At 38.9% G+C, this 25759-nt stretch overlaps 1 protein-coding gene across 1 annotated transcript in view; it reads right to left on the minus strand.

Moving 5' to 3' along the window:
• Positions 1–25520, minus strand: part of SLC30A6 (solute carrier family 30 member 6) — a 48912-nt gene extending 23392 nt beyond the window's left edge. The window contains exons 1-5 of the mRNA XM_058551491.1: positions 25471–25520; positions 19807–19893; positions 12764–12848; positions 12004–12046; positions 10894–10959 (exon numbers count right to left, since the gene is read on the minus strand). Coding sequence (XP_058407474.1) covers positions 10894–10959; positions 12004–12046; positions 12764–12848; positions 19807–19893; positions 25471–25473 — 284 coding nt within the window. The 5' untranslated portion in view covers positions 25474–25520. The remainder of the gene's footprint in view (positions 1–10893; positions 10960–12003; positions 12047–12763; positions 12849–19806; positions 19894–25470) is intronic.
• Between the last annotated feature and the right edge of the window lie 239 nt (positions 25521–25759).

Below are 25759 nucleotides of genomic sequence, written 5' to 3' on the forward strand. Positions count from 1 at the left end.
TACAATGTTATAAACCAATGTTACTGCAATAAACAAAAATTAAAAAAAAAAAAAAAAAAAGAAATAATGGCTGAGAACTTCTCAAACCGGGGGACGTTACCAGACTTACAAGCACATGAAGCCAACAGAACTCCTAATTACATCAATGCAAAAAGACCTTCACCAAGCCATATACTATTAAAACTGACAAAAGTCAACAACAAAGTAAAAGTACTAAAGGCAGCAAGGCAGAAGAAAATAACCTACAAAGGAAACCCTATCAGACTTTGAGCAGATTTCTCAGCAGAAACCTTACAGGCTAGGAAAGAATGGAACAATATATTCAAAATACTAAAAGACAAAAACTTTCAACCAAGAATACTATATCCAGCGAAACTATCCTTCAGATATGATGGAGAAATCAAAGCTCTCCCAGACAAACAAAAGCTGAGGGAGTTCATCACCAACAGGCCTGCATTATGACAAACACTGACAGGAGCGCTCCCATCTGAAACCAAAAAGCAAAAGTTTACAAAACCTTGAGTGAGGAGATAAATAGAATCAGAAAATTGCAGCTCTATATCAGAATAGGTTAGTACACAATTATAACATAAAAGACAAAGGGAAGGAAAGCATCAAAAATAACTATAAACGCTTCAATTTAATCACAAACTCACAACACAGAAAAGAAAAATTTGTGACAACAATAACTCAGAAGGGGACACGGAAAGTGTTGGAACATGCTTAGGCTAATGGAAATAAGAGGTTATCAGCAAATGGACTAGCTCATCCATGAGATCTTTTATACAAACCTCATGGTAACCACTATACAAAAAAAATCAGAGCAGAGCCACAAATCATAAATAATGAGAAAACTATCACAGAAAACCACCAAACTGAAATGGCAGTCAGAAATACAAGGGAGGGCCAGCCCTGGTGGCCTAGTGGTTAAGTTCAGAACACTCTGCTTCAGCAGCCCAGGTTCAGTTCCCAGGCACGGACCTACACCACTCGTCTGTCAGTGGCCATGCTGTGGCAGTGGCTCACATACAAAATAGAGGAAGATTGGCAACAGATGTTAGCTCATGGCGAATCTTCCTCAGCAAAAAAAAGAGGAAAATTGGGAACTGATGTTACCTCAGGACGAATCTTTCTCAGCAAAAAAGAAAGAAAGAAAGAAAGAAAGAAATATGAGGGAAAAGAAACAATGGAAATACAAAACAACCAGAAAACAAGAAATAATATTGAGCCCTCATATACCAATAATCAGTCTAAATGTAAATGGATTGAATTCTCCAATCAAAAGACACAGATTGGCCAAATGGATTAAAAAACAAAACCCAGGGCTGGCCATGTGGCCTAGTGGTTAAGTTCCGGGTGCTCCGTTTCAGCAGCCCAGAATTGGTTCCCAGGTGCGTACCTATACCACTTGTTGGTGGCCATGCTGTGGCAGCAACCCACATGCAAGATGGAGGAACAATGGCACAGATGTTACCTCAGGGCGAATCTTCCTCCAGCAAAAAGAGGAAGATTGGCAACAGATGTTAGCCCTGGGCGAATCTTACTCAGCTCAAAAAACAAAAAAACAAGCCCCAACAATGTGCTGCCTCTAGGAAACACATCTCAGCTTTAAAGACAAACAGGCTCAGAATGAAGGGATGAAAGATGATACTCCAAGCAAATGACAAGCAAAAGAAAGCAGGTGTTGCCATACTTATATCAGACAAAGCAGACTTCAAGATAAAAAAGGCAGTGAGAGACAAAGAGGGGCAGTATATAACGATAAAATGGACATTTCACCAAGAGGACGTAACACTTATGAATATATATGCACCTAACACAGAAGCACCAAAGTATGTAAAGCAACTATTAACAGACCTAAGGGGAGCAATTAACAGCAACATAATAATAGTAGGGGACCTCAACACCCCACTTACATCAATGGATACATCATCCAGACAGAAAGTCAACAAGGAAACAGTAGTGGCCTTAAATGAAATACCAGACCAGATGGACTTAATAGATATATAGAGAACATTCCATCCAAAAACAGCAGAATACACATTCTTCTCAAGTGCACATGGAACATTCCCACAGATAGACCATATGTTGGGCAACAAGGCAAGCCTCAATAAATCTAAAAAGATTGAAATCATATCAAGCATCTTTTCTGACTACAAGGCAATGAAACTAGAAATCAACTACAAGAAGAAGGATGGGGAAAGTCACAAATATGTGGAGACTAAACAAAATGCTGCTGAACAACCACTGGATCAATGAAGAAATCAAAGGAGAAATCAAAAATACCTAGATACAAATGAAAATGAAAACACAACACACCAACTCTTATGAGAGCAGCAAAAGCAGTGCTAAGAGGGCAACTGATAGCAATACAGGCCTACCTCAACAAAGAAAAAAAAATAAGTAATTTTAACTACACCTAACAGAACTAGAAAAAGAAGAACAAACAAAGCCCAGAGTCAGCAGAAGGAGGGAAAAAACAAAAATTAGAGCAGAAATAAATGAAATAGAGACTAAAAAGACAATAGAAATATTCAATGAAACTAAGAGCTGGTCCTTTGAGAAGACAAACAAAATTGACAAACCCTTAGCCAGACTCACTAAGAAAAAAAAGAGAAGGTTCAAATAAATAAAATCAGAAATGAAAGAGGACAAATTATAATGGATACCACAGAAACACAAAGGAACATAAGAGAATACTATGAAAAACTATATGCCAATAAATTGGATAACCCAGAAGAAAGGGATAAATTCTTAAACTCATACAACCTCCCAAAACCAAATCAAGAAGAAACAGAGAGGGGCCGGCCCCATGGAGTAGCGGTTAAGTGCAGGTGCTCCACTGCTAGCAGCCCAGGTTCGGATCCCGGGTGTGCAAAGATGCACCGCTCGTCAGGCCATGCTGTGGTGGCGTCCCACATAAAGTGGAGAAAGATCAGCATGGATGTTAGCTCAGGGCCAGTCTACCTCAGCAAAAAGAGGAGCATTAGCGTGGATGTTAGCTCAGAGCTGATCTTCCTCACAAAAAAAAAAAAAAGAAGAAACAGAGAATTGAATAGACCAATCACAATGAAACAGATTGAAATAGTAATCAAAAACCTCCCAAAAAACAGAAGTCCAGGACCAGATGGCTTCTCTGGAGAATTCTACCAAACATTCAAAGAAGATTTAATACCTATCCTTCTCAAACTTTTCCAAAAAATTAAAGAAGACAGAACGCTTCCTAACTCATTCTATGAGGCCAAGATCACCCTGATACCAAAAGCAGACAAAGACAGCAAAAAGAAGCAAAATTATAGGCCAAAATTGCTGATGAACATAGATGCAAAAATCCTCAACAAAATATTGCCAACAAAATACACCAATACATTAAAAAGATCATACACAATGATCAAGTGGGATTTATACCAGGGACACAGGCATGGTTCAACATCTGCACATCAATCAATGTGATACACCACATTAACAAATTGAGGAACAAAAACCACATGATCATCTCAATAGATGCAAAGAAAACATCTGACAAGATCCAACACCCATTTATGATAAAAACTCTCAATAAAATGGGTATAGAAGGAAAGTACCTCAACATAATAAAGATTATATACGACAAGCTCACAGCCAACATCATACTTAACAGTGAGAAACTGAAACCCATTCTTCTGAGAACAGCAACAACATAAGGGTGCCCACTCTCGTCACTGCTATGGAAGTTTTGGCCAGAGAAATTAGGCAAAAAAAAAAAAAGAAAGAAAGAAATAAAAGGTATACAAATTGTAAAGGAAGAAGTAAAACTCTCACTGTTTGTGGATGACATCATTCTATATATAGAAAACCCTAAAGAATCCATCCGAAAACTATTAGAAACAATCAACAACTACAGCAAAATTGCAGGGTACAAAATCAACTAACAAAAATCAGTTGCATTTCTATACACTACTAAGCGAACTAGCAGAATGAGCAGAACTCAAGAATACAATCCCATTTACAAGTGCAACAAAAAGAATAAAATATCTAGAAATAAATTTAACCAAGAAGGTGAAAGACCGATACAACGAAAACTATGACATTATTGAAAGAAACTGGGCCGGCCCCGTGGCTTAGCGGTTAAGTGCGTGCGCTCCGCTGCTGGCGGCCCGGGTTCAGATCCCGGGCGCGCACCGACGCACCGCTTCTCCGGCCATGCTGAGGCCGCGTGCCACATGCAGCAACTTGAAGGATGTGCAGCTATGACATACAACTATCTACTAGGGCTTTGGGGGGAAAATAAATAAATAAATAAAATTATATTGAAAGAAACTGAAGAAGACATAAAGAAATAGAAAGATATTCCATGCTCATGAATTGGAAGAATAAACATAGTTAAAATGTCCATATTACCTAAAGCAATCTACAGATTCAATGCAATCCCAATCAGAATCCCAATGACATTCTTCACGAAAATAGAACAAAGAATCCTAAAATTTATATGTAACAACAAAAGACCCCAAACAGCCAAAGCAATCCTGAGAAAAAAGAACAAAGCTGGAGGCATCACACTCCCTGACTTCAAAATATACTACAAAGCTACAGTAATCAAAACAGCATGGAACTAGCACAAAAAACAGACACACAGATCAATGGAACAGAACTGACAGCCCAAAAATAAAACCACACATCTACAGACAGTTAATCTTCGACAAAGGAGCCAAGAACATACATGGAGGAAAGAAAGTCTCTTCAACAAATGGTGCTGGGAAAACTGGACAGCCACATGCAAAAAACTGAAAGTAGACCATTACCTTACACCATACACAAAAATTAACTCAAAATGGATTAACGACTTGAATGTAAGACCTGAAACTGTGAAACTTCTAGAAGAAAACATAGGCAGTATGCTCTTCGACATCAGTCTTAGCAACATATTTTCAAGCACCATGTCTGACCGTGCAAGAGAAACAATAGAAAAAATAAACAAATGGGACTACATCAAACTAAAAAGCTTCTGCACAGCAAAGGAAACCATCAATAAAACAAAAAGACAACCTAACAATTGGGAGAAGATATTTGCAAACCATACATCTGATAAGGGGTTAATCTCCAAAATATATAAAGAACTGATGTATCTCAACAACAAAAAATCTAACAACCCAATTCAAAAATGGGCAAAAGACCTGAACAGACATTTCTCCAAAGAAGATATACAGATGGCCAACAGGCACATGAAAAAATGTTCAACATCATTAACTATCAGGGAAATGCAAATCAAAACTACAATGAGATATCACCTCATGCCCATCAGAATGGCTATAATTAACAAGATAGGAAACAACATGTGTTTGAGAGGATGTGGAGAGAAGGGAGCTCTCATACACTGCTGGTGGGAATGCAAACTGGTGCAGCCACTATGGAAAACAGTATGGAGATTCCTCAAAAAATTAAGGATAGAACTACCATATGATCCAGCTATTCCACTGTTGGGTATTTATCCAAAGAACTTGAAAAAACCAATGCGTAAAGATACATGCACCCCTGTGTTCATTGCAGCGTTATTAACAATAGCCAAGACTTGGAAGCAACCTAAGTGCCCATCAAAAGACGAATGGATAAAGAAGATGTGGTATATGTACACAATGGAATACTACTCAGTCATAAGAAACGATAAAATCAAGCCATTTGTGACAACATGGATGGACATTGAGGGTATAATGCAAAGTGAAATAAGTCAGAGGAAGAAGGTCAAATACCATATGATCTCACTCATTAAGTAGTAGATAATAACAACAACAAACAAACACATAGAGACAAAGATTGGATTGGTGGTTACCAGAGGGGAAGGGGGGAGGGAGGAGGGCAAAAGGGATAATTAGGCACATGTGTGTGGTGATGGATTGTAATTAGTATTTGGGGGGTGAACATGAGAACATGATGTAATCCATGCAGAAATAGAAACATAATGATGTACACCTGAAATTTATACAATGTTATAAACCAATGTTACTGCAATAAACAAAAAATTTAAAATAAATAAATAAATCCACCTCTTCCCCCAAACACACACACACACACACACACACACACACACAAAATTAACTCAAGATGGATTAAAGACTTAAATGCAAGACCTGAAACCATAAAACTTCTAGAAGAAAATATAGACAATACACTCTTTGACACTGGTCTTGGTAGCATCTTTTCAAATATCATGTCCTCTCAGGCAAGGGAAACAAAAGAAAAAATAAAAAAATGGGACTACATCAGACTAAAAATCTTCTGCAAGGCAAAGGAAACCATGGACAAAACAAAAAGACAACCCAGCAACTGGGAGAAAATATTTGCAAACCATATATCCGACAAGGGGTTAATCTTCAAAATATTTAAAGAACTCATACAACTCAACAACAAAAAGACAAACAACACGATTAAAAAACTGGCAGAGGAGGGGCTGGCCTAAGGCCTAGTGGTTAAGTTCAGCGTGCCCTGCTTTGGCGGCCTGGGTTTGGTTCCTGGGTGTGGACCTACACCACTCACTAGCAGCCATGCTGTGGCAGCGACCCACATACAACCTAGAGGAAGACTGGCACGGATGTTAGCTCAGGGTGAATCTTCCTCAAGCAAAAAGAGGAAGATTGGCAACAGATGTTAGCTCAGGGCGAGTCTTCCTCAAAAAAAAAAAAAATGGGCAGAGGATATGAATGGACATTGTTCCAAAAAAGATATACAGATGGCCAACAGGCACACGAAAAGATGTTCAATGTCACTAATTATTAGGGAAATGCAAATTAAAACTACAATGAGATATCACCTCACACCCGTCAGAATGGCTATAATAAACAAGACGAGAAATAACAAGTGCTGGAGAGGATGTGGAAGAAAGGGAAAGCTCATACACTTCTGGTGGGAATGTAAAGTGGTACTGCCGCTATGGAAAACAGTATGGAGATTTCTCAAAAAATTAAAAATAAAAATACCATACAATCCGGCTATCTCACTACTGGGTATTTATCCAAAGAACACGAAATCAACAATACAAAGAGATCTATGCACCTCTATGCTCACTGAAGCATTATTCATAATAGCCAAGACGCGGAAGCAACCCAAGTGCCCATCAACAGATGAATGGATAAAGAAGATGTGGTATACATAGACAATGGAATACTACTCAGCCATAAAAGAGACAAAATTGTCCCATTTGCAACAACACGGATGGAACTTGAGGGTATTGTGTTAAGCAAAATAAGCCAGACAGAGAAAGACAAACACTGTATGGTTTCACTCACATGTGGAAGATAAACAAACACATGGATAAGTGCAACAGATTAGTGGTTACCAGAGGGGAAGCATGCAGGCGAGTGGGCGAATGAGGTAAAAGGTCACATACATATGGTGACGGATAAAAACTAGACTATTGGTGGTGAGCATGCTGCAGGCTATGTAGAAACTGATATATAATAATGTACACCTGAAATTACACAATGTTATAAACCATTATGACCTCAATAAAAAAAAAAAGCAAGGTCAAACAATAAGACTTCTAGCTAATAACGGAGCAGAATAACTTCATGACCTTGGGGCCTGCCAAGATTTCTTTTTTTTTCTTTTGTGAGGAAGATCAGCCCTGAGCTAACATCCACGCCAATCCTCCTCTTTTTATTTGCTGAAGAAGACTGGCCCTGGGCTAACATCCGTGCTCATCTTCCTCCACTTTTATATGGGACGCCGCCACAGTGTGGCTTGACAAGCGGTATGTCGGTGCACGCCCCGGATCCAAACCCTGGGCCACCACAGCAAAGCACGCCCACTTAACCGCTACGCCACTGAGCCAGCCCCTACCAAGGTTTCTTGACAAGTACACAAAAAGTATTAACATTAGGAAGATGGGCACAGATGTTAGCTCAGGGCCAATCTTCCTCAGCAAAAAAAAGAGGAGGATTGGCATTGGATGTTAGCTCAGGGCTGATCTTCCTCACCAAAAAAAAAAGAAAGTATTAACAATAAAGGACAAGACTGATCAATTGAATTCATCATTGAAATTAAAGTTTTTTCATTCATCAGAAGAAACTATTAAGAGAATGAAAGGCAACTGAGAGTGAGAGAAGATATTTACTTATAAAGAACTATAAGTCAATAAGAAAAAAACAGGCAACCTAATTTAAAAATGAGTGAAACACTTTAACAAGCATTTCACAAAAGAGGTAATCTGAATGGCTAATAAACACACAAAAAGTGCTCAATTAGTCATCAGGAAAATAAGTTAAAACTATAATGAGATACCACTGCATACCCCGGAATGGCTTAAAAGGAAAAAAAAAAAGACAATACTAACTGTTGGTAAGGATATGAAGCAGCTAGAACTCTCATATCCTGCCAGTGGGAGTGTAAACTAGTAAAATCACTCTGGAAAACTGCTTGGTATTATCTTATCTTCTAATGATGAACACATGCAAATCCTACGACTAATTTCCCTCAAAGACATATACCCAACATAAAGTCTTGTACACCAAAAGACATATACAAGAATGCTCATAACTATTTTATTTATAATAGCTAACAGCTGAAAATCACCTAAATGCCTTTCAATAGTTTAACATACAAACAAATTGTGGTATATTCCTAACGGAATATTAGGACAATGAACAAGAATGAACTACTGGTATATAAGAGTATATGCTGTAATCCCATTTATACGACTTAAAAAACAGGCAGCAATAATCGGCAATGAGAGCAGTCAGAATACTGGTTACTTTTGTCAAGGTTTGACTCTGACATGAAAGGAGGCTTTTGGGGGACTTGTAATGTTTTATATCATGGTCAAGATAGTAGTTATACAGCTATATTCATTTTTAAAATTCAAGATTTTAAAATCTCAAGATAGTAGTTATACAGGTGTATTCATTTTTAAAATTCATCAAACTGCACAAGGATGTAAAGGCCCTACGGCAGGAAGAAGTGAGAGTTGTGTTCAAATTACAGAAAGAAAGACAGTGTGGTATAGAGGGCATGAGACTGGTAACAAAGAGAAGCAGGCAAGGGCCAGCTCACATGAGGACTTTGTGAATTAGGAAAAGGAGTCAGGATTTTATTCTATATATGATAGGAAACAACCGGATGGTTTTCAGGAGGAGAGTGATAGTATAATTTAGGTTATAAAAGGAAAACACTCTGGCTGCTATATGGAGAATGGACTATAGAGGGGGAAGAACAGAGGCATGGGGACCCGTTAGGATGCTGGACCTTGGTTAAGGCAAGAAATGAAGGTAGCTTGGTTAGGATGGTAGTAGAGATAGAAATGAGGATGGGAGCAGATTCTGGATGTGTTTGCAGGTTACCTTGACATAATCTGCTGATAGAGAAATGTGGGTAATGAGACAATAATCAAGGATTTTTCTTGAGCAACCAAGTGGTGGTGTACTTACTGAGATGGGAAAAACTGCAGAGGAACAGGTTTTGGGGGAAGAAAACAAGAATTCTAGCCTAAATTTAAGACACCAATTAGACATCCATGTCAATCAGTCAAGAAGGTAGCCTAAATAGATTTCAAGGCTAGAGAACTGAATTTTGGAATTACTAAATATAGATGATATTTCAAGCTATATGATTGACTGCAATTATATTTGAATGTTTAATTTTCTTTAATTGCTCCCTCCTTTCCTGTTCACTCGAAGCAAGTGGGCCAAAATGGGAGCTGTCATGTCCTTACTTGACCTTGTCTCCTGGACACAGTAACTGATCTCAACACTAACATCTGCTCCAAGCTGGACCAATCAATAGTTCTTTCTCACGATTTTCTGAACTAGAGCTGGGCAAGAGTCCTTTCCTCACGAGGATGAAGGTGAGAAGGTTCAAGTTAAGGTCTTGCTAGAAGTTATCACTCCAGGATGGTGGAGAAAAGTGGTCTGAGAAACTAAACCTGACATGCAGAGAAACACAGTCCTGAGAGGAAAGAAAAAGACAATGCCCTGAGTGTTCTAGTCCCTATGCCAGTTACCTCAGTCTTCCCACATTCTGGTTACATAAATTACCAGTCTTCATTTTTTTTCCCCACAGTTTGAGTTGGATTTCTGTCATTTACAACCAAAAGCCTTGACTCAGTCACAGATTTTCATATATAGATGTCTATACTTTACAACTGATCATCACAGTAATAGTTCAACTCTATCAAATTTCAGTGACACTTATAAATATCTTCATTGTGCATTAAAATTTCATGTTTACTTTGTCCCATTGTTGAAGTAAATAAAACCTGATTTTGTTCAAAAGAATATAATCCCAATGAACGGCATGGTGGAGAAGAAGGGTAAGTTGGGTCCAAGAATTTCTTTACCAAAGTTAAATTCTCCTTATAAGTTGTTTCCTTGAATCTGAAAGGAATTCATTTTTTTCTAATATATTAAAAAAACCTCTAATACAAAAGATTATCTTCCAACTTCCAATTTTCAGGAATTCTAAAACTATAGAAACAGAAATCTCAAATTCTTTGTTAGTCTACTGCTATCACAAATCCAGTCTTAAGATAAAAATACATCTCTATCACTGCATTAATGTTAAAATATATCACATTTACTTTAATATCTACAAGATACTCTTCCATGAAAATCCTTTTTCTAACTAAAAAAAAGATTACCAAAATTAAAGAATTGAATGTGAACATTTTATATTAATATTTGTTTTATAAAACAGAAAAGAACCTAATGTAAACATTTTATTTAACATGATTTAAATTTAAATATTCATGTTTCTTATCTAGACTCCTTTTAGAAGATGCTGTTCTATCTACTTTCACTATTTGATCACCATTCCACTGAGTAGGCAGCATTTATTTTCCAGAAATACTCTAGCTAGTTCTTTACTGTTTAATATAACTACTATTTTAATAGCAGTAAGTTAGCATAAAATAAGATAATTTGAACTTACCCAAATGAATAGACAGGGCTAGGTTTCCTCATCATTACCCAGTAACTTATTAAACATGTCACTAAACTAAGTAAAAATGAAAATAAATTTAGCATTAGAACTAGAGCTACAGGAGAACACACAGAAAGAAATTAAGCTTTCAGAATTCCTAAGTTGGCTAAATTACTAAATTAATAAGTGAATAAATTAATAATTTATCATCTAATCACAACGAGCATCCTAATATGTGAAAGTTTTAACATGTGAAGAAACTGGAAGAGGTTACAATACATCATTAAGTTAGTTAAATAGAACCTAAACCCATTCTTACTCTACTCAGTAATTTATCCACCCTGAATGGTTTTCATAACCGAGCATACAAAATATGGCACAGTAATAATAATAGTAATATATTTTATTTTAGGCATATACAATAAGTTTTAACATTGATAAACTTTATTTAATCTTTGTTCAAAGTTAAACTAAATATTAATAACACCTTGACAACATTCTGGATGGGACAAAATTATGTCCATTTTCCAAGTATAATGAAGATTCACTCTGAAACAACTTACTACAGTGTGAAATGCAGGTAACAACAACTCGTTCTAGACCAATCAAGTAGATTTAGTTACATGACTGATGAAAAGACATCCTTATAACATACTTCCATGGCATGGAAATTGAGGACATCAAGGTCTAAGTATATTGCAACCCTAATATGGAAATACAAAAGGCACCGTGAAGCAGGGAGCCATCAGGTTGTCTCCCTAGCTCACAATTACTCATTCTCAGTTATTAACGTCCCTCATTTCTTTTCTCATCTACAGGGTTAGAGTGGGAACTGGTATGTTTTTATGTGACCCTGTTCCCTGGCCACAGTTGACTCATCTACAGGCAGGCACCTGAAACACTTGACCTGAGGCCTAGCTATTATCTTTTCTGTTGTTATATAAATAGGATATTTTCTTCCGGTATATCTTTTAATTGTTACTGTTTGTATATGTTCTATGCCGATAATTTTACGTATTTCACAGATTACTTTCCTTTTTAAGCAAAGAAACATCATATATTCGGGGCAACAAATAACTTATCAGCCTCAAAACATTAAGGAGATTTTTTAAAACTTACCTAAAAAGATCAAAAATGGTCAGGTAAGTATAGGCAGTTAAAGCTGCAAAACAACAAAAAGATTGTTAAAATATTACTGAATCCATTGTTAGGAAATATAGTGAATCACCAAAATTGTTCATATCAGGGTATCCGTTACCAAAAAGAATTATGAGTCACTGATTAACCTAATTTGCTGGCAACTATCTAGTAAACTTGGTTAATATATGTAGCCAAAGTTGGTTAGTACAAAAGCTTACTTTAGAACCTGATTTCTCCATCAAGAAAAATGAAGCAGCATATGCTCAAAAGCCTTGTGATCTTTTTTTTTGCCTTCTTCTGTCATCTGAGTACTATTTTAAATGTATTCTTTAAATAGCAATATGAAAATAATGGTACGTAAAAATATAAGAGGTCACTCAAGACACAAGAAAAATATTAAAGATTTCCCTTTTCAAGGAAAATCTAATAAATCTCAAAATCTTACTCATACTCTGCATAAATCAAAGTATTAATCTATCACATTAAACAGGAATCTCAGTTTTTGAAATAGATTTCAAGTTTTTTAAAAAAATAACAGGTCATTTAAAATGATAATGCCTAACAATTCAACCAAACTTTATAGTTTACAAGGCACTTTTCAAATAGATTCTCTCATTTAAACCTTTTGAGTTATATTTCAGAATAATATATTCTATGTAAAGGAAGATATACCTTTATTTAAAATCAGAACAATAAAAGTGAAACTAATAACTTCATAAAAATAAGAATGGTGACATACCTATACTGTTAGTGGAACTGCACCACATAAGCAGGAAGCCAGTACATGTTAAGTTTATTGCACCAAAGAGCAATATCTTCCAGGACTGTGAAAAAGAAAATAATTCTTATTTTTATAGTGCTGATAAACTTCACTGGATCTGTTCAAGTTGCTGTAATACTCAATACTCTGATATTTAAAGGAATAAGCAATTTCCTTCAAAAAGTCAAGTGTCACATTTTCTAAATCTACCACAATTATCATCAACCAAGTTATTATGATAATATATAAATTTAAAAGAATAATTCTAGAAGGGGAATTATTCAAAAGAAAATAAGTCTGACACATGAACTCTGAAATGGTTGAAAAAAATACACGTATATTTGAATATCATTTTGTCTGACAAATATGAATAGAGAGACAATGATAAAGCAAATGGGGCAAAATGTAAAGCAACTGGAGAATCTGAGTAAAGGGTATAAGAGAGTTTTTTATACTAATTTGGTAATTTTTCTCTAAGTTTGAAATTATATCAGAATAAAGCCGCCCTCCCCCAGAAGGCAGTACTTGGTTATTTACCAAACCAGTCATATGAAATAGGACTGCAAAAGAAGGAAAGATTATCATAGTTTAGACGTTCATAGAAGATGGAGGACCTGAGATACGCTTTGAGAATAGCTAAGATTTAGTCAGGGGAAGGAGGAAGAGCATTCTAAAAGTGAAGGAAGGGATCAAGTGAAGCGTGTTTCAGTTTTGTTCTGCTCCACTACTTACAAAGAAGGGAGGCCTATGCTTGTTTGAAAGTAGATGCAAAAGAAATTAGGAAAACTCTAGTTATCTGGAGGTGTTAAAATTAAACAGATATAATTGCAAAGGCCAAGTGTGGTATAGGATAGGACGGTTTTAGAACACAGAGGGAAGTGTAGGTTTAGAAAGAGAGAACCACACCCTTGAGAAAGGTGAGAAGAATAAGAAGGTGACTGAAGGGACAGAGAATTTGTCAGGTAGAAAGAAGTAAAGTAGCACAGTTAATAGCCTATAAATCTCTAGAAAAGAAAAATCAAGGCCATTTTCTAAAATTAAGCGATATGGTAAAGTAAGACTGGAAACTTAAATCCACAGGAAAATCTGCATCTGCAGAAGAGCTGTTATGGTGGGTATACTACTGCATCCTCAAAGAAGGGAACAAGAATTAACAGCATGAATTTATGGTAGACACCATTCTGGAACTTCCTCTATACCAGGAGCAAAACCAGAAAAGCAGGTGAGGTAGGGATATTAGAGATTTGAGAGCTAATATGGGACAAGGGACTCTAATACTAGTGAGGACATTAATGAAATGATTAGACATGGGTCTAGTCAGGACAGGGATTCAAGAATAGTCAGAAAAAGAGGATAAAGCATGTAATTTGAAAATGACACTCTCTCAAGCTCTACTGCTGAATCAAATTATTCATCAAAAAATATTTGATGGGGCCGGCCCCGTGGCCTAGTGGTTAAGTTCAGTGTGCTCCACTTGGGTGGTCGGGGTCAGTTACTGGGCACAGACCTACACCACTTGTTGTCGGTCATGTGGTGGCGACGACCCACATACAAAATAGAGGAAGGTTGGCACAGATGTTAGCTCAGGGAGAATCTTCCTCAAGCAAAAAGAGGAAGAATGGCAAAAGATGTTAGCTCAAGGCGAATCTTCCTCAGGAAAAAACAAAAAAATTTTGAGCATCTATTTTGTAACGGACACTATTCTAGGCACCGGAGATAGAGTAGTGAACAAAACATGGACCTTATAATCCATGGTGACAGACAATATGCAAACACAGTTACGCGCCGCATAACAACGTTTCGGTCAATGACAGACCACATATACAATGGGGGTCCCGTAAAATTAGTACCATATAGCTAAGCGTGTAGCAGGCTATACCATCTAGGTTTGTGTAAGTACACTCTATGATGTTCACACAATGATGAAATCGTCTAATGACGCATCTCTCAGAATGTATCCCCGTCATTAAGCGATGAATGACTGTATAAAGTCAGGTGGTGACAAGTGCTAGGAAGAAAAAATAAAGTATGATAAGAACACAGTAATAGGAGATATGGAAGAGTTACTCTTCTAGAAAGAGTGGTCAGAAAAGACCTCTTTGGTAAGGTGACATGTGACCAGAAATCTGAAAGCGGCAAAGATGCTAAGCATGCAGATATCTGGGAGAGAAAACGGGGACCACAGTGCAAATGCCCTGAGGTAGAAGAGTATCTGGCTAAGGACAGCTAGATGAGAGAGGGGAGAGGGAGTCTGAGGCTACATCAAGTAGCGTCTTGTATGCCAGGAAAAGAACTGCGATTTAGAATTGCGATTTATTCCAAATGAAACAAAAGTAACTTAGCTTTCATTTTTAAAAGACCATTCACCCTCTCTATGTACAATATACTACATAGGGGCAACGACAGAAGTAGGAAGATCATTTAGAACGTGATCGCAATAACCTATGTGGGAAATGATGGTGGCTTTGAAGGTGGTAAAAAGGTGTTAGAAGAGTCAGATTCTGGTATTATATTGATGATAGAGCTAGCGAGATTTACTTATAAAGTGGACGTGAGGAGGGAAAGACAAGGCTAAGAATGACTCCAAGGTTTCTGGCCAGAGCATTTGGAAGAAGAGAGTGGCTGATTACTGAAGAAGTGATAGAAAATCAAAGTTCCATTTGACCATATGAAATTTGAGATGCCAGAGCCAGCTCTGATGGCCTAGTGGTTAAAGTCGAGGGCGCTCCGCTGTGGTGACCCAGGTTCAGTTCCCAGGCGCAGAATCACATCACTCATCTGTCAGTAGCCATGCTGTGGCAGTGGCTCACACAGAAGAACTAGAAGGACTTACAACTAGGATATACAAACATGCACTGGGGTTTTGGGGAGGGGAAAAAAAAACAACAGAGGAAGATTGGTAACAGATATTAGCTTAGGGTGAATCTTTCCCAGCACAAAAAGAAAAAAAAAAAAAAAAGAATGTGTTTTCAAGCTGATTCAAGAGAGCTTAAAAAAAAAAAAAAGTGGAGGGGCCGGCCCAGTGGCGTAAGCGGTTAAGCGCAGGCGCTCTGCTGCGGTGGCCCAGGGTTCACCAGTTCGAATCCCAGGCGCGCACTGACGCACCGCTTGGCAAGCCATGCTGTGGTGGCGTCCCATATAAAGTGGAGGAAGATGGGCACGGATGTTAGCCCAGGGCCAGTCTTCCTCAGCAAATAGAGGAGGATTGGCAGATGTTAGCACAGGGCTGATCTTCTTCACAAAAAAAAAAAAATTGAGATGGCTATTAGATATCCAAGTAGAAATGTTGAGAAGGCCATGATATAGAGGAATCTGGAGGTTGGGGAAAAGTTAGGGATTAAAATATAAATACAGATGAGGCCGGCCCTGCGGTGTGGTGGTTAAGTGTGCATGCTCTGCTGCTGGCAGCCAGGTTCGGATTCTGGGTGCGCACCAACGCACCGCTTGTCAGGCCATGCTGTGGTGGCGTCCCATATAAAGTGGAGGAAGATGGGCACGGATGTTAGCTCAGGGCCAGTCTTCCTCAGCAAAAAGAGGAGGATTGGCATGGATGTTACCTCAGGGCTGATCTTCCTCACACACACACACACACACAAAATATATATATATAAATACAGGATCATCAGCATATAGATGGTAGTGAAAGTGTTACCTAGATGTAATAAATATAAACAAGAGAGGCTGGAACTCTAAGCCTCAGGACATTCCAAAACTTAGAGGTCAGAAAGGTGAGAGGAAAGTGACAAAGTAGACCAAAAAATACTGGCAAATAAGCAGGAGGAAAACCAAGAGTGGTATTTCAGAATCCAAATGAATAATGTGTTTTAAGGAGAAAGTGACCAATTTTTGTCTAATACTGTTGAAGGTCAAGTAAGATGAGAATCGAGGATGACCATCGATTTTGACAACAGAGAGGTTATTAGTTACCTTGTAAAAACTGTTTCTGTGGATTATAGGGGACTAGAGCCAGACTAGTATGTGTTTAATAAAGAAACGGAGGAGAGGGGCCAGCCCAGTGGCATAGTGGGTAAGTTGTGCACTCTGCTGCGGCAGCCCGGGGTTCACGGGTTCGGATCCCCGGTGCGCACCGACACACTGCTTGTCAAGCCATGCTGTGCCAGCATCCCATATAAAGTAGAGGAAGATGGGCACGAATGTTAGCCCAGGGCAGTCTTCCTCAGCAAAAAGAGGAGGATTGGCATTGGATGTTAGCTCAGAGCTGATCTTCCTCACAAAAAAAAAAAAAAATGAAATGGAGAAGAGAAAGTGAGCAAAGAGAGTAAAGATGGGGCTGGCCCAGGGGCATAGTGGTTAAGTTTGCACTCTCTGTTTTGGTGGCCCAGGGATTGCAGGTTCAGATCCTGGACGCAGACCTACGTACCACTTATCAAGCCATGGTGTGGCAGGCGTCCCACATATAAAGTGGAGCAAGATGGCCATGGATGTTAGCCCAGGGCAAATCTTCCTCAGCAAAAAAGAGGAGGATTGGCAACAGATGTTAGCTCAGGGCTAAATCTTCCTGACAAAAAAAAAAAAAGAGAGAGAGTAAAGACAATTCTTGAAAGTAGTTTTGCTATAAAAGGAAGCAGAGAGGGGCTGGCCCAGTGGCGCAAGCAGTTAAGTGCGCACGCTCTGCTGCAGCGGTCCGGGGTTTGCCGGTTCGGATCCCAGGCGCGCACCAACGCATCGCTTGGCAAGCCATGCTGTGGCGGCATCCCATATAAAGTAGAGGAAGATGGGCACGGATGTTAACCCAGGACCAGTCTTCCTCAGCAAAAAAACAACAAAAAAAAGAAGATTGGCAGATGTTAGCCCAGGGCTGATCTTCCTCACAAAAAAAAAAAACGAAGCAGAGAAATGAAGCAGTAGATGAGAGTGGCATATACAGCATGTAATTATGATACAAGAAACAGAAGGAGGATGATGCAAAAAGGAATAATTATAGGAACGTTGACTTTGAGTAGGCAACAAGTGGAGGGACTGGCCTTATATAGCAGACCAAATAGTTCATTCACAGAAATAAGAGGGTAGGCAGAGCGTTGGCAGATGTACTAATGATAGGATGTGGAAGTTTTCTTCTCATTACTTCTTTTCCCTTAGTGAAACAGGAAGCAAGATCAACAGGTTACAGTGAGAATGGACAAGGTTTTGAAAGCTTGAGGATAGAAGTGAAAGAAAATGGTATGAAATAGCCACCTAGGAAAGCAGGGAACTTAATGAGCTAAGAAACTATAGGATGGGCAGCACTAATGGCACACTTGATCACGAATTTAAAGTGAGACCAGCAGCATGGTTTTGCTTTTCTCTTAGGCTACATTCAGTTGCTTGGGTGTAGGCAAAGAAAGAAAGTGGACTTAATAAGGTTAAGGATTTGCTAGGGAAGTATGATAGGAAGTATGGTAGACAGAAGGGGGGCACAAAGGAGTTGAAGGCATATGCAAGAAAATGATAATGATGGCCATAGAATATAAATTGGATTAAGTAAGCAAATGAGGATAAGGGAAATGAAAATATGGCAGAGTCAACAGATTGGAGGTCCTAGTAAAACTGAAGAATTACTGGAGTTGGGGTAATAGAAGAAGTGATCTGGAAAGACAGGAGATGGTGACTGATGAGTAAAATGCTTGAAACTGAGACAATGGGAGGATATAGTTATTATAAATGATGAGGCCTATGCTATGACCATAGGAGTGGATGGCTGGGAGGGATGGAGGACAAGTTTATCTATGGCGAGCTAGAAGTAAGGAACTGAGAGGAAAGGATCTTCCACATGAAATATGAAATCATCAAGAACCAAGACAGGAGTACTACTGAAGAGAGATGAGCCGATACCTCTCAAGATTTAAATTATGATAGAGATTATTTGCACAATTCAGGCGTTCCTAAATTAGTTTTGTTCCTATTACTTATTCTGTGGTATACTGTGCTTCAATAAAGTGTACTGTTTAAAGAATTTCCCGTTTACTTCTGCAATATAGTTGTTTTCCATCAACATCACAGAGGTATATCTCTCTGTTCTCAAGAGATCATTCTCAATGGACTAGGTACACAAGAAGCAGATGAATTGAATTCCTTCCCCTTGGCTCTTGAAGTTTAACATTCAGGGCATGATAATATGTCCAAATACTAGAATTATTGAATTCTGACTATATTCCAAGGGTTTAAAAACAGAAAATATAGTGGTAAAGAACAAAGAAAAGAAGCTTCTAGTCTAGTATCATAATACATGGCCAATATCATTGGTACTGCTTATTATGTTCCATTGAGGATAGCTTTACTTAAAATTCATCAAATATGTATTGGGTGCTTATTTTGTACTTTTATTAAAAAAGTGAGCAAAACAGCATAGTCACTGCCCTCAGGAAGCTTATGGTATACTTAAGACAATAGAGACAACAATGAAAATAGAACAATAACTAGAAGGTCTACATTGGTGACCAAAAAGAGGACCCATTACATCTTTTGCTTTACAGTCTCAAAGCATACTTTCCTGCCTTACATTAAAAATAAGAAAATATGGCTTCGGACTATACCCATTTAATTAAAAATAAATAAATATGGCCAGCCCTGTGGCCTGGTGGTTAAGTTTGGCACGCTCCACTTCGGTGGCCTGGGTTCAGTTCCCAGGTGTGGACCTATACCACTTATCAGCAGTCATGCTGTGGTAGTGACCCACATACAAAATATAGGAAGACTGGCACAGATGTTAGCTCAGGGCAAATCTTTCTCAGCAAAAAATAAAAATAAAAAATAAAGAAAAATAAGGCAGTCACAAAACAATTTTTCTTTAAAACTATCTAGAATTAGAAAATTTAACTGAAGCCCAGCTTCCTCCCAAGCAAAACGACTATATACCAAAGTACTGTAGTTGTACATTAAAACATTATCCAACACAAAAAAAATGAAAACAGCGCTGTGGGATTGAGAGTGATTGCTAATTGCCTTAAAAATTACCTTTTTTGATGTTATAATGTTGTTTGTGAAATAATTAAAATTAGGGTTAAGGAATAAAAATAACTTACCCTTCGGTCAGCTGCTACAAGTCTAAATTCCTGTAATACCTTGCCAAAAAAAGATCTTTGTGGTTTTCGAAAGAGATGAATTGTCCCCTTCAAAACAAACAAAATATATATGAAACAGCATTTAAGTATCTAATCTTCATAGGTACTGTGATGTGATACAGTAATAACAACATTTATTGAATGCTCAATAACATGCCAAGCACTTACTCTAGACACTTTACATGTATTTATCTAATACTCACAATAATCCTATGAGGTGGAAACAATTTTTAGCAAGTTTTTCCAAGGGCACACTGCTAGTAAATAGCTGAGCAGGAATTCAAACCCAGGCATTTTAGTTCCAGACCACATTCTTTATTATTCAACGGATAAGGTAATTTTGAAGCAGAAAAGCAATCAGTTTGTCAAATAGCTCTACTGGAAAGAAAATATTACAATTTACCTAATCAAAGCTTTATATATTGAAAGGTTTGCCAACTATTATCATAGTAAAACCTCTAGGTTCTCTCTTAGGCATTCAAAGTATCTGACATCCTAGCTAGCCTCTGTGACTCCAGCTAGTACATAGTAGGGGGCTAGCAGAGAAAGGGCCTGGCAGTGGAGTTATCAATGAGAGAAGAGACTGAGTGGCAACTAGAGTGCGATTTACTATGCAGGTTCAGGAAGCCATGTGGGAAAGCCATAGCACAAAGGAGAGTACAAACACATATGAGAAATGAACTTATAGGGGCCAGCCTGCTGGTGTAGTGGTTAAGTTCACGGCTCTGCTTCGGCAGCCCTGGGTTAGCCAGTTTGGATCCAGGGCATCGACCTAGACACCGCTTATCAACCTATGCTCTGGCAGGCGTCCCACATATAAAGTAGAGAAAGATGGGCACAGATGTTAGCCCAGAGCTAATCTTCCTCACCAAAAAGAGGAGGATTGGCAATGGATGTTAGCTCAGGGCTGATCTTCCTCACCATAAAAAAAAAAGAAAAAGAAAAAGAAATCAGCTTATGATTACAGCAGTATCCAACATCGGAGGGAGAAAATATGAGTTATTCAATAAATGGTGTTTGGAAAAAGGTAAAGTTGGATCCTCACTGTACTGTTTACTCCAATTTTTTATTATTTTAAAATTAAAATATAAAACTATAGAGTACTTGAAGAATCTATGGATGCATAATTTTATAATCTTGGTGTTGGAGAAGACTTTTTGTAATAGGACATAAAACCAAGAGGCTATAAGGGAAAAAAACTACTCAATTTTATTATATACTTTCACATTGGGAATGCAATACCCTAAAAAAAAAAAAAAATCCCTGGAAAGATAAACCATGAAAAAAATTTTGTTATTTCAAAAGCAGAGTAATTGAAAAAAAATACTTCACAATTTTCAATGGTCATACATAATAATTTGATTGCTAAGTGCCATGTACTTAAATATTTGGATTTTAATTTTAACAAAATACTTTCCTAGATGGTAAAAGCCACAATTACCATAACAACCATATTACATTTCTACCTCACTAAAGTTGGCCAATTTGACTCAAACACTGAAGCTCCATAGAAAACAGTGGAACTGAGTGTTAGACTAAAAATGTGAAAAACTTTCAGATCCAATTCAAGCAGAGGTATGATTTTCCTACAGTTAGCATCTAGGAACATCTCAGTAGTTATAAAAAGATAAAAAACTATAGCCCACTTCTTTAAAGCTTAGACATGTCATTAGTTGCAGTGAAACTCAGGAAAGGCAGAAAATAAGTCTGAGCACTAGAAATCTGGCATAACAGCAGAATATTGATAATTGTTGAGGCCAAGTGATGGCTACATGACGGCTCATTATATAATATTCTCTCTACTTTTGTGTATGCTTGAAATTTTCCATAATAAAAAAGCAATAAAGTAAAAAATACTTTAAAATGTAAAAATAAAGCATAAGAAAAAGTGTTGCTAATTTTGGTACCCAAATAAAGACCAGTGTATGTGTATAACCCTAAGGCTCTGCTAAGCCCATTGTTGAAAAGGAATAATATACTATTTTCCTTTAAGATGTTAATAAATGCTAATGTTAACGAGTATACTCTATTCTTAAAGAATTGGGTGGGATATTTTGGTCCCAAAGATAAATTTTGCTTGATACTATAATTTCTGGACATCTCCTAACTTCAGCTCATTTTAACTTTTTAAGTTACTTTAAGTTTTAAGTTAATACAATCAATAAGGAGTTTCTAAAAGGCAGAGGGCCATTTCTTTTTTTTTTTTTATAATTTTATTTATTTATTTATTTTTTCCCCCAAAGCCCCAGTAGATAGTTGTATGTCATAGCTGCACATCCTTCTAGTTGCTGTACATGGGACGCGGCCTCAGTATGGCCGGAGAAGCAGTGCGTCGGTGTGTGCCCCGGATCCGAACCCCGGGCGGCCAGCAGCGGAGCGTTCGTACTTAACCGCTAAGCCACGGGGCCGGCCCCAGAGGGCCATTTCTGATGCCATTCTGATACTGAAAAAAAAAAAATCCTAATGTTCATGTCACTCTTTCCAAAATTATATTGGCTCTCTATTGCTATCAGGATAAACACCAAATTTTACAATCTGGAATTCAAAGCTTTTAGTGACTTTGCCTCAGTTTCTTTCCAGTTTTATCTCTTGCTCCAGACAGAGATCCTCAACTCCAACTAGACTGGCGTACTCCATGTCTCATGATCATACCACTCCAGAGCAAAAAGGCCAGATTTGTCTAACCTAAGCTCTAACAGCCCTGTAACGCTCAGCAAATTACCTGACCTCTCTCTGTTTCCTCACCTAAATGAGAGTAATGAATAGAAGATTACGAGTATTAGAGTAAGGCATGGAGTACTCAGTTGCATGTTTCATCTCCTACGCGAAGTCTTAGATTATTCCAAACTATAGTGTTTTTCATGCCACTTACTTTGTACTCAACCATGGGATAGCCTTCATCTTGTCATCTTACATCATACGTTAATTTTTTAGTAACGTCTCTAATGACAAGGGCTATATTTCCTTTACATTTTCTCTGTTTTTTTTTTTTTAGGAAGATCAGTTCTGAGCTAACACCCAGGCCAATCCTCCTCTTTTTTGCTGAGGAAGACTGGCCCTGAGCTAACATCTATTGCCAATCCTCCTCCTTTTTTTCTTTCCCTTTTTCTCCCCAAAGCCCCAGTAGATAGTTGCATCTCCTTCTTAGTTGCTGTATGTGGGACGCTGCCTCAGCATGGCTGGACAAGCGGTACGTCAGTGCGTGCCTGGGATCCGAACCCAGGCCGCCAGTAGCGGAACGCGTGCACTTAACTGCTAAGCCATGGGGCCAGCCCCATCCTTTACATTTTCTAAGATAGCACTGCGCTTTGCAAATAGCATGCTCTTTAGCATGTTCTTTATTTATTTATTATTATTTTTTGTGTGTGTGAGGAAGATCAGCCCTGAGCTAACATCCATGCTAATCCTCCTCTTTTTGCTGAGGAAGACCTGCTCTGAGCTAACATCTATTGTCAATCCTCCTCCTTTTTTTTTTTACCCCCAAAGCCCCAGTAGATAGTTGTATGTCACAGTTGCACATCCTTCTAGTTGCTGTATGTGGGACGCGGCCTCAGCATGGCCAGAGAAGCGGTGCGTCGGTGCGCGCCCGGGATCCGAACCTGGGCCGCCACTAGCGGAGCGCGAGCACTTAACTGCTAAGCCACGGGGCTGGCCATAGCATGTTCTTTATAAATAATACATAATGGGTGACTCATAAAACATTTCTTCCCAAAAACTTTTAAAATAAACCTTAGCAGCCGGCGCCATGGCGTAGTGGTTAAGTGGGCACGCTCAGCTGCTGGATCCCCGGCGTGCACCGAGGCACCGCCTGTCAGGCCATGCTGTGGCAGCGTCCCATATAAAGTGGAGGAAGACAGGCACGGATGTTAGCCCAGGGCCAGTCTTCCTCAGCAAACAGAGGAGGACTGGCATGGGTGTTAGCTCAGGGCTGATCTTCCTCACACACACACACACACAAAATAAAATAAATAAAAAAATAAAAAATAAAATAAATCTTAAATGCTACTATTTGCCTGCATCACTAATGTTTCAAGCATAAAAATTTAGTGCCATAGTTATTTATTCAGTGTTTCATAAAACAGATATTTATTGAAAACTTCCTCTGGGCCAGGTACGTACAAGGCTCTGGGAACACCAGAGTGAATACACAGGTCCTGCTCTCAAAGAGCTTACAATCTAGGAAGTGACAAAGACAAGTAAGTAACTACACAATTTTAATATAGTCTGGAAAGGGCTACAGATGTTACTGGTAAAAAGCACCGAGTTATCATGAGAGCACAAAGAAGGAACCTAAGAGCATCTTGGGACATGGCAGAAAGGCTCAGGAAAGACACTAAAGGGTGTGTAAGTGTTATACTGATAACAGGGGGTACAAGGGGGAAAATGGTTCTGGCAGATGGAACAGAGTGTACAAATTAGGTGCAAAGGCTTAATTCTTAGAGATCTACAAGCTGTTTACTGTGGCTGGAATCTGGATGCGTATATGTGTAAAAAGAGGCTATAAAGGTAAGAAGCCTGATTATGGATGGCTTTGTACATCATGCCATCTTGAGGGATATAGAAAAAAAAAAATTAAAAGATTTTAAGCGAGGGAGTGGCATGGTCAAATTTTAGAAATTAACTGACACAGTGGTGAATGTTTTGAAGAATGTAGCTAGAGGGGGTTTGGTCATTAGTCAAAAAAAAGTAAACTTTTACCCACTTTCTGTATGTATAAGTGGGATTACAGAAAATTTACAAAAGATTAAAAAAGTATGTGAATAAGACATTTTTCAACCTTATCCCCTCAAGGAAAAAGCTTAACAGTGACTATGGCTTAGGCACAGAAACGTGGTCCTTTTCTCCTTTGTAGGCTATCAATAAGAGATCCATGAATATTCTGATACGGTGATGTATACCTTTTTGACACTGAAATCAGAATCAACTGCTTATCTTTAGATAAAATTCAGAGAGATATACATTCGATTTGTAAAGGCATAAAATGACTAATTCCTCTAACACTATATCCCAAAACCAAAGGTATAGTGGCATCTACAAAAGAAGAAAAAAAGGTGCACGAAGATGCTCTACCAATACGTTGACCTTCTCCAGTCATCGGCCTTCTGAAAGCTGCTGCCCTATCAGGCTATCTGGCACTCAATAAAGCCAAGTTGCAGAGTGGGGCATGCGCCTCAACACCCTGCTCCCAACCCTCTCTATTTATGCCAGCGTTATCGTCACTGCTGTAGGCATCACCATTACGGATGTTGTTGCTATGGACTTGTGTTCAGATCTTTTGCTGGGTTGTAGTCGTTGACGCCGACTAAGACTTCTATCTCTATACCAAGGAAATCTCGGCAGGGGGAAGTCACAAACTCGCCAGGAGCTGAAAGCTCGCCCTGGAGCTGAAAGCTCGCCCTGGAGCGGGGCCGGGATCCTTAGAGACAAAAGAACCGGGTGAGGGAGCCAGGGGATCAGGACTCTGGGGGAAATCTTTCGGAAGCCAGCAGCCTCTCCTGAGGGGCCCGACCACAAATCCGACAACCTCTCCTCTGGGCAGCTGAGGCATTTCAAGGCCGCTTCAGGATGAGAGAAGATAAGAGGAATCACCAACGACAGAAAATCGCATGCCCCTAGCCAACTCACCATGGTAAAGAGCGGCACAGCGCCCGCCGGAAGACGCTCTGGAAGCTGTTTTTCCCTGGAGCGGAAGGGGTGGGGCCTCAGGGGCCGATTGGCTGCGAGCGACGCGGGGGCGGAAGTGCGTGCGCTGGCCTCCTGTTCCCGCCCCCGCATCCCGGCTGCCCCTACGTTCTATCGAGGTGAAGGTGGCGGCTAGACCTCCCCCTCCGAGCCTTTCGAGGGGTGGGTGGAGACCTGAGAGCTGAGGCACTTGTCAGGCAACGAGTAATTAGGGTTTATTTGTGATGTTAGG

This window comes from Diceros bicornis, chromosome 12 (genome assembly GCF_020826845.1).
Source record: "Diceros bicornis minor isolate mBicDic1 chromosome 12, mDicBic1.mat.cur, whole genome shotgun sequence".
In the NCBI taxonomy this organism is placed as follows: domain Eukaryota; kingdom Metazoa; phylum Chordata; class Mammalia; order Perissodactyla; family Rhinocerotidae; genus Diceros; species Diceros bicornis.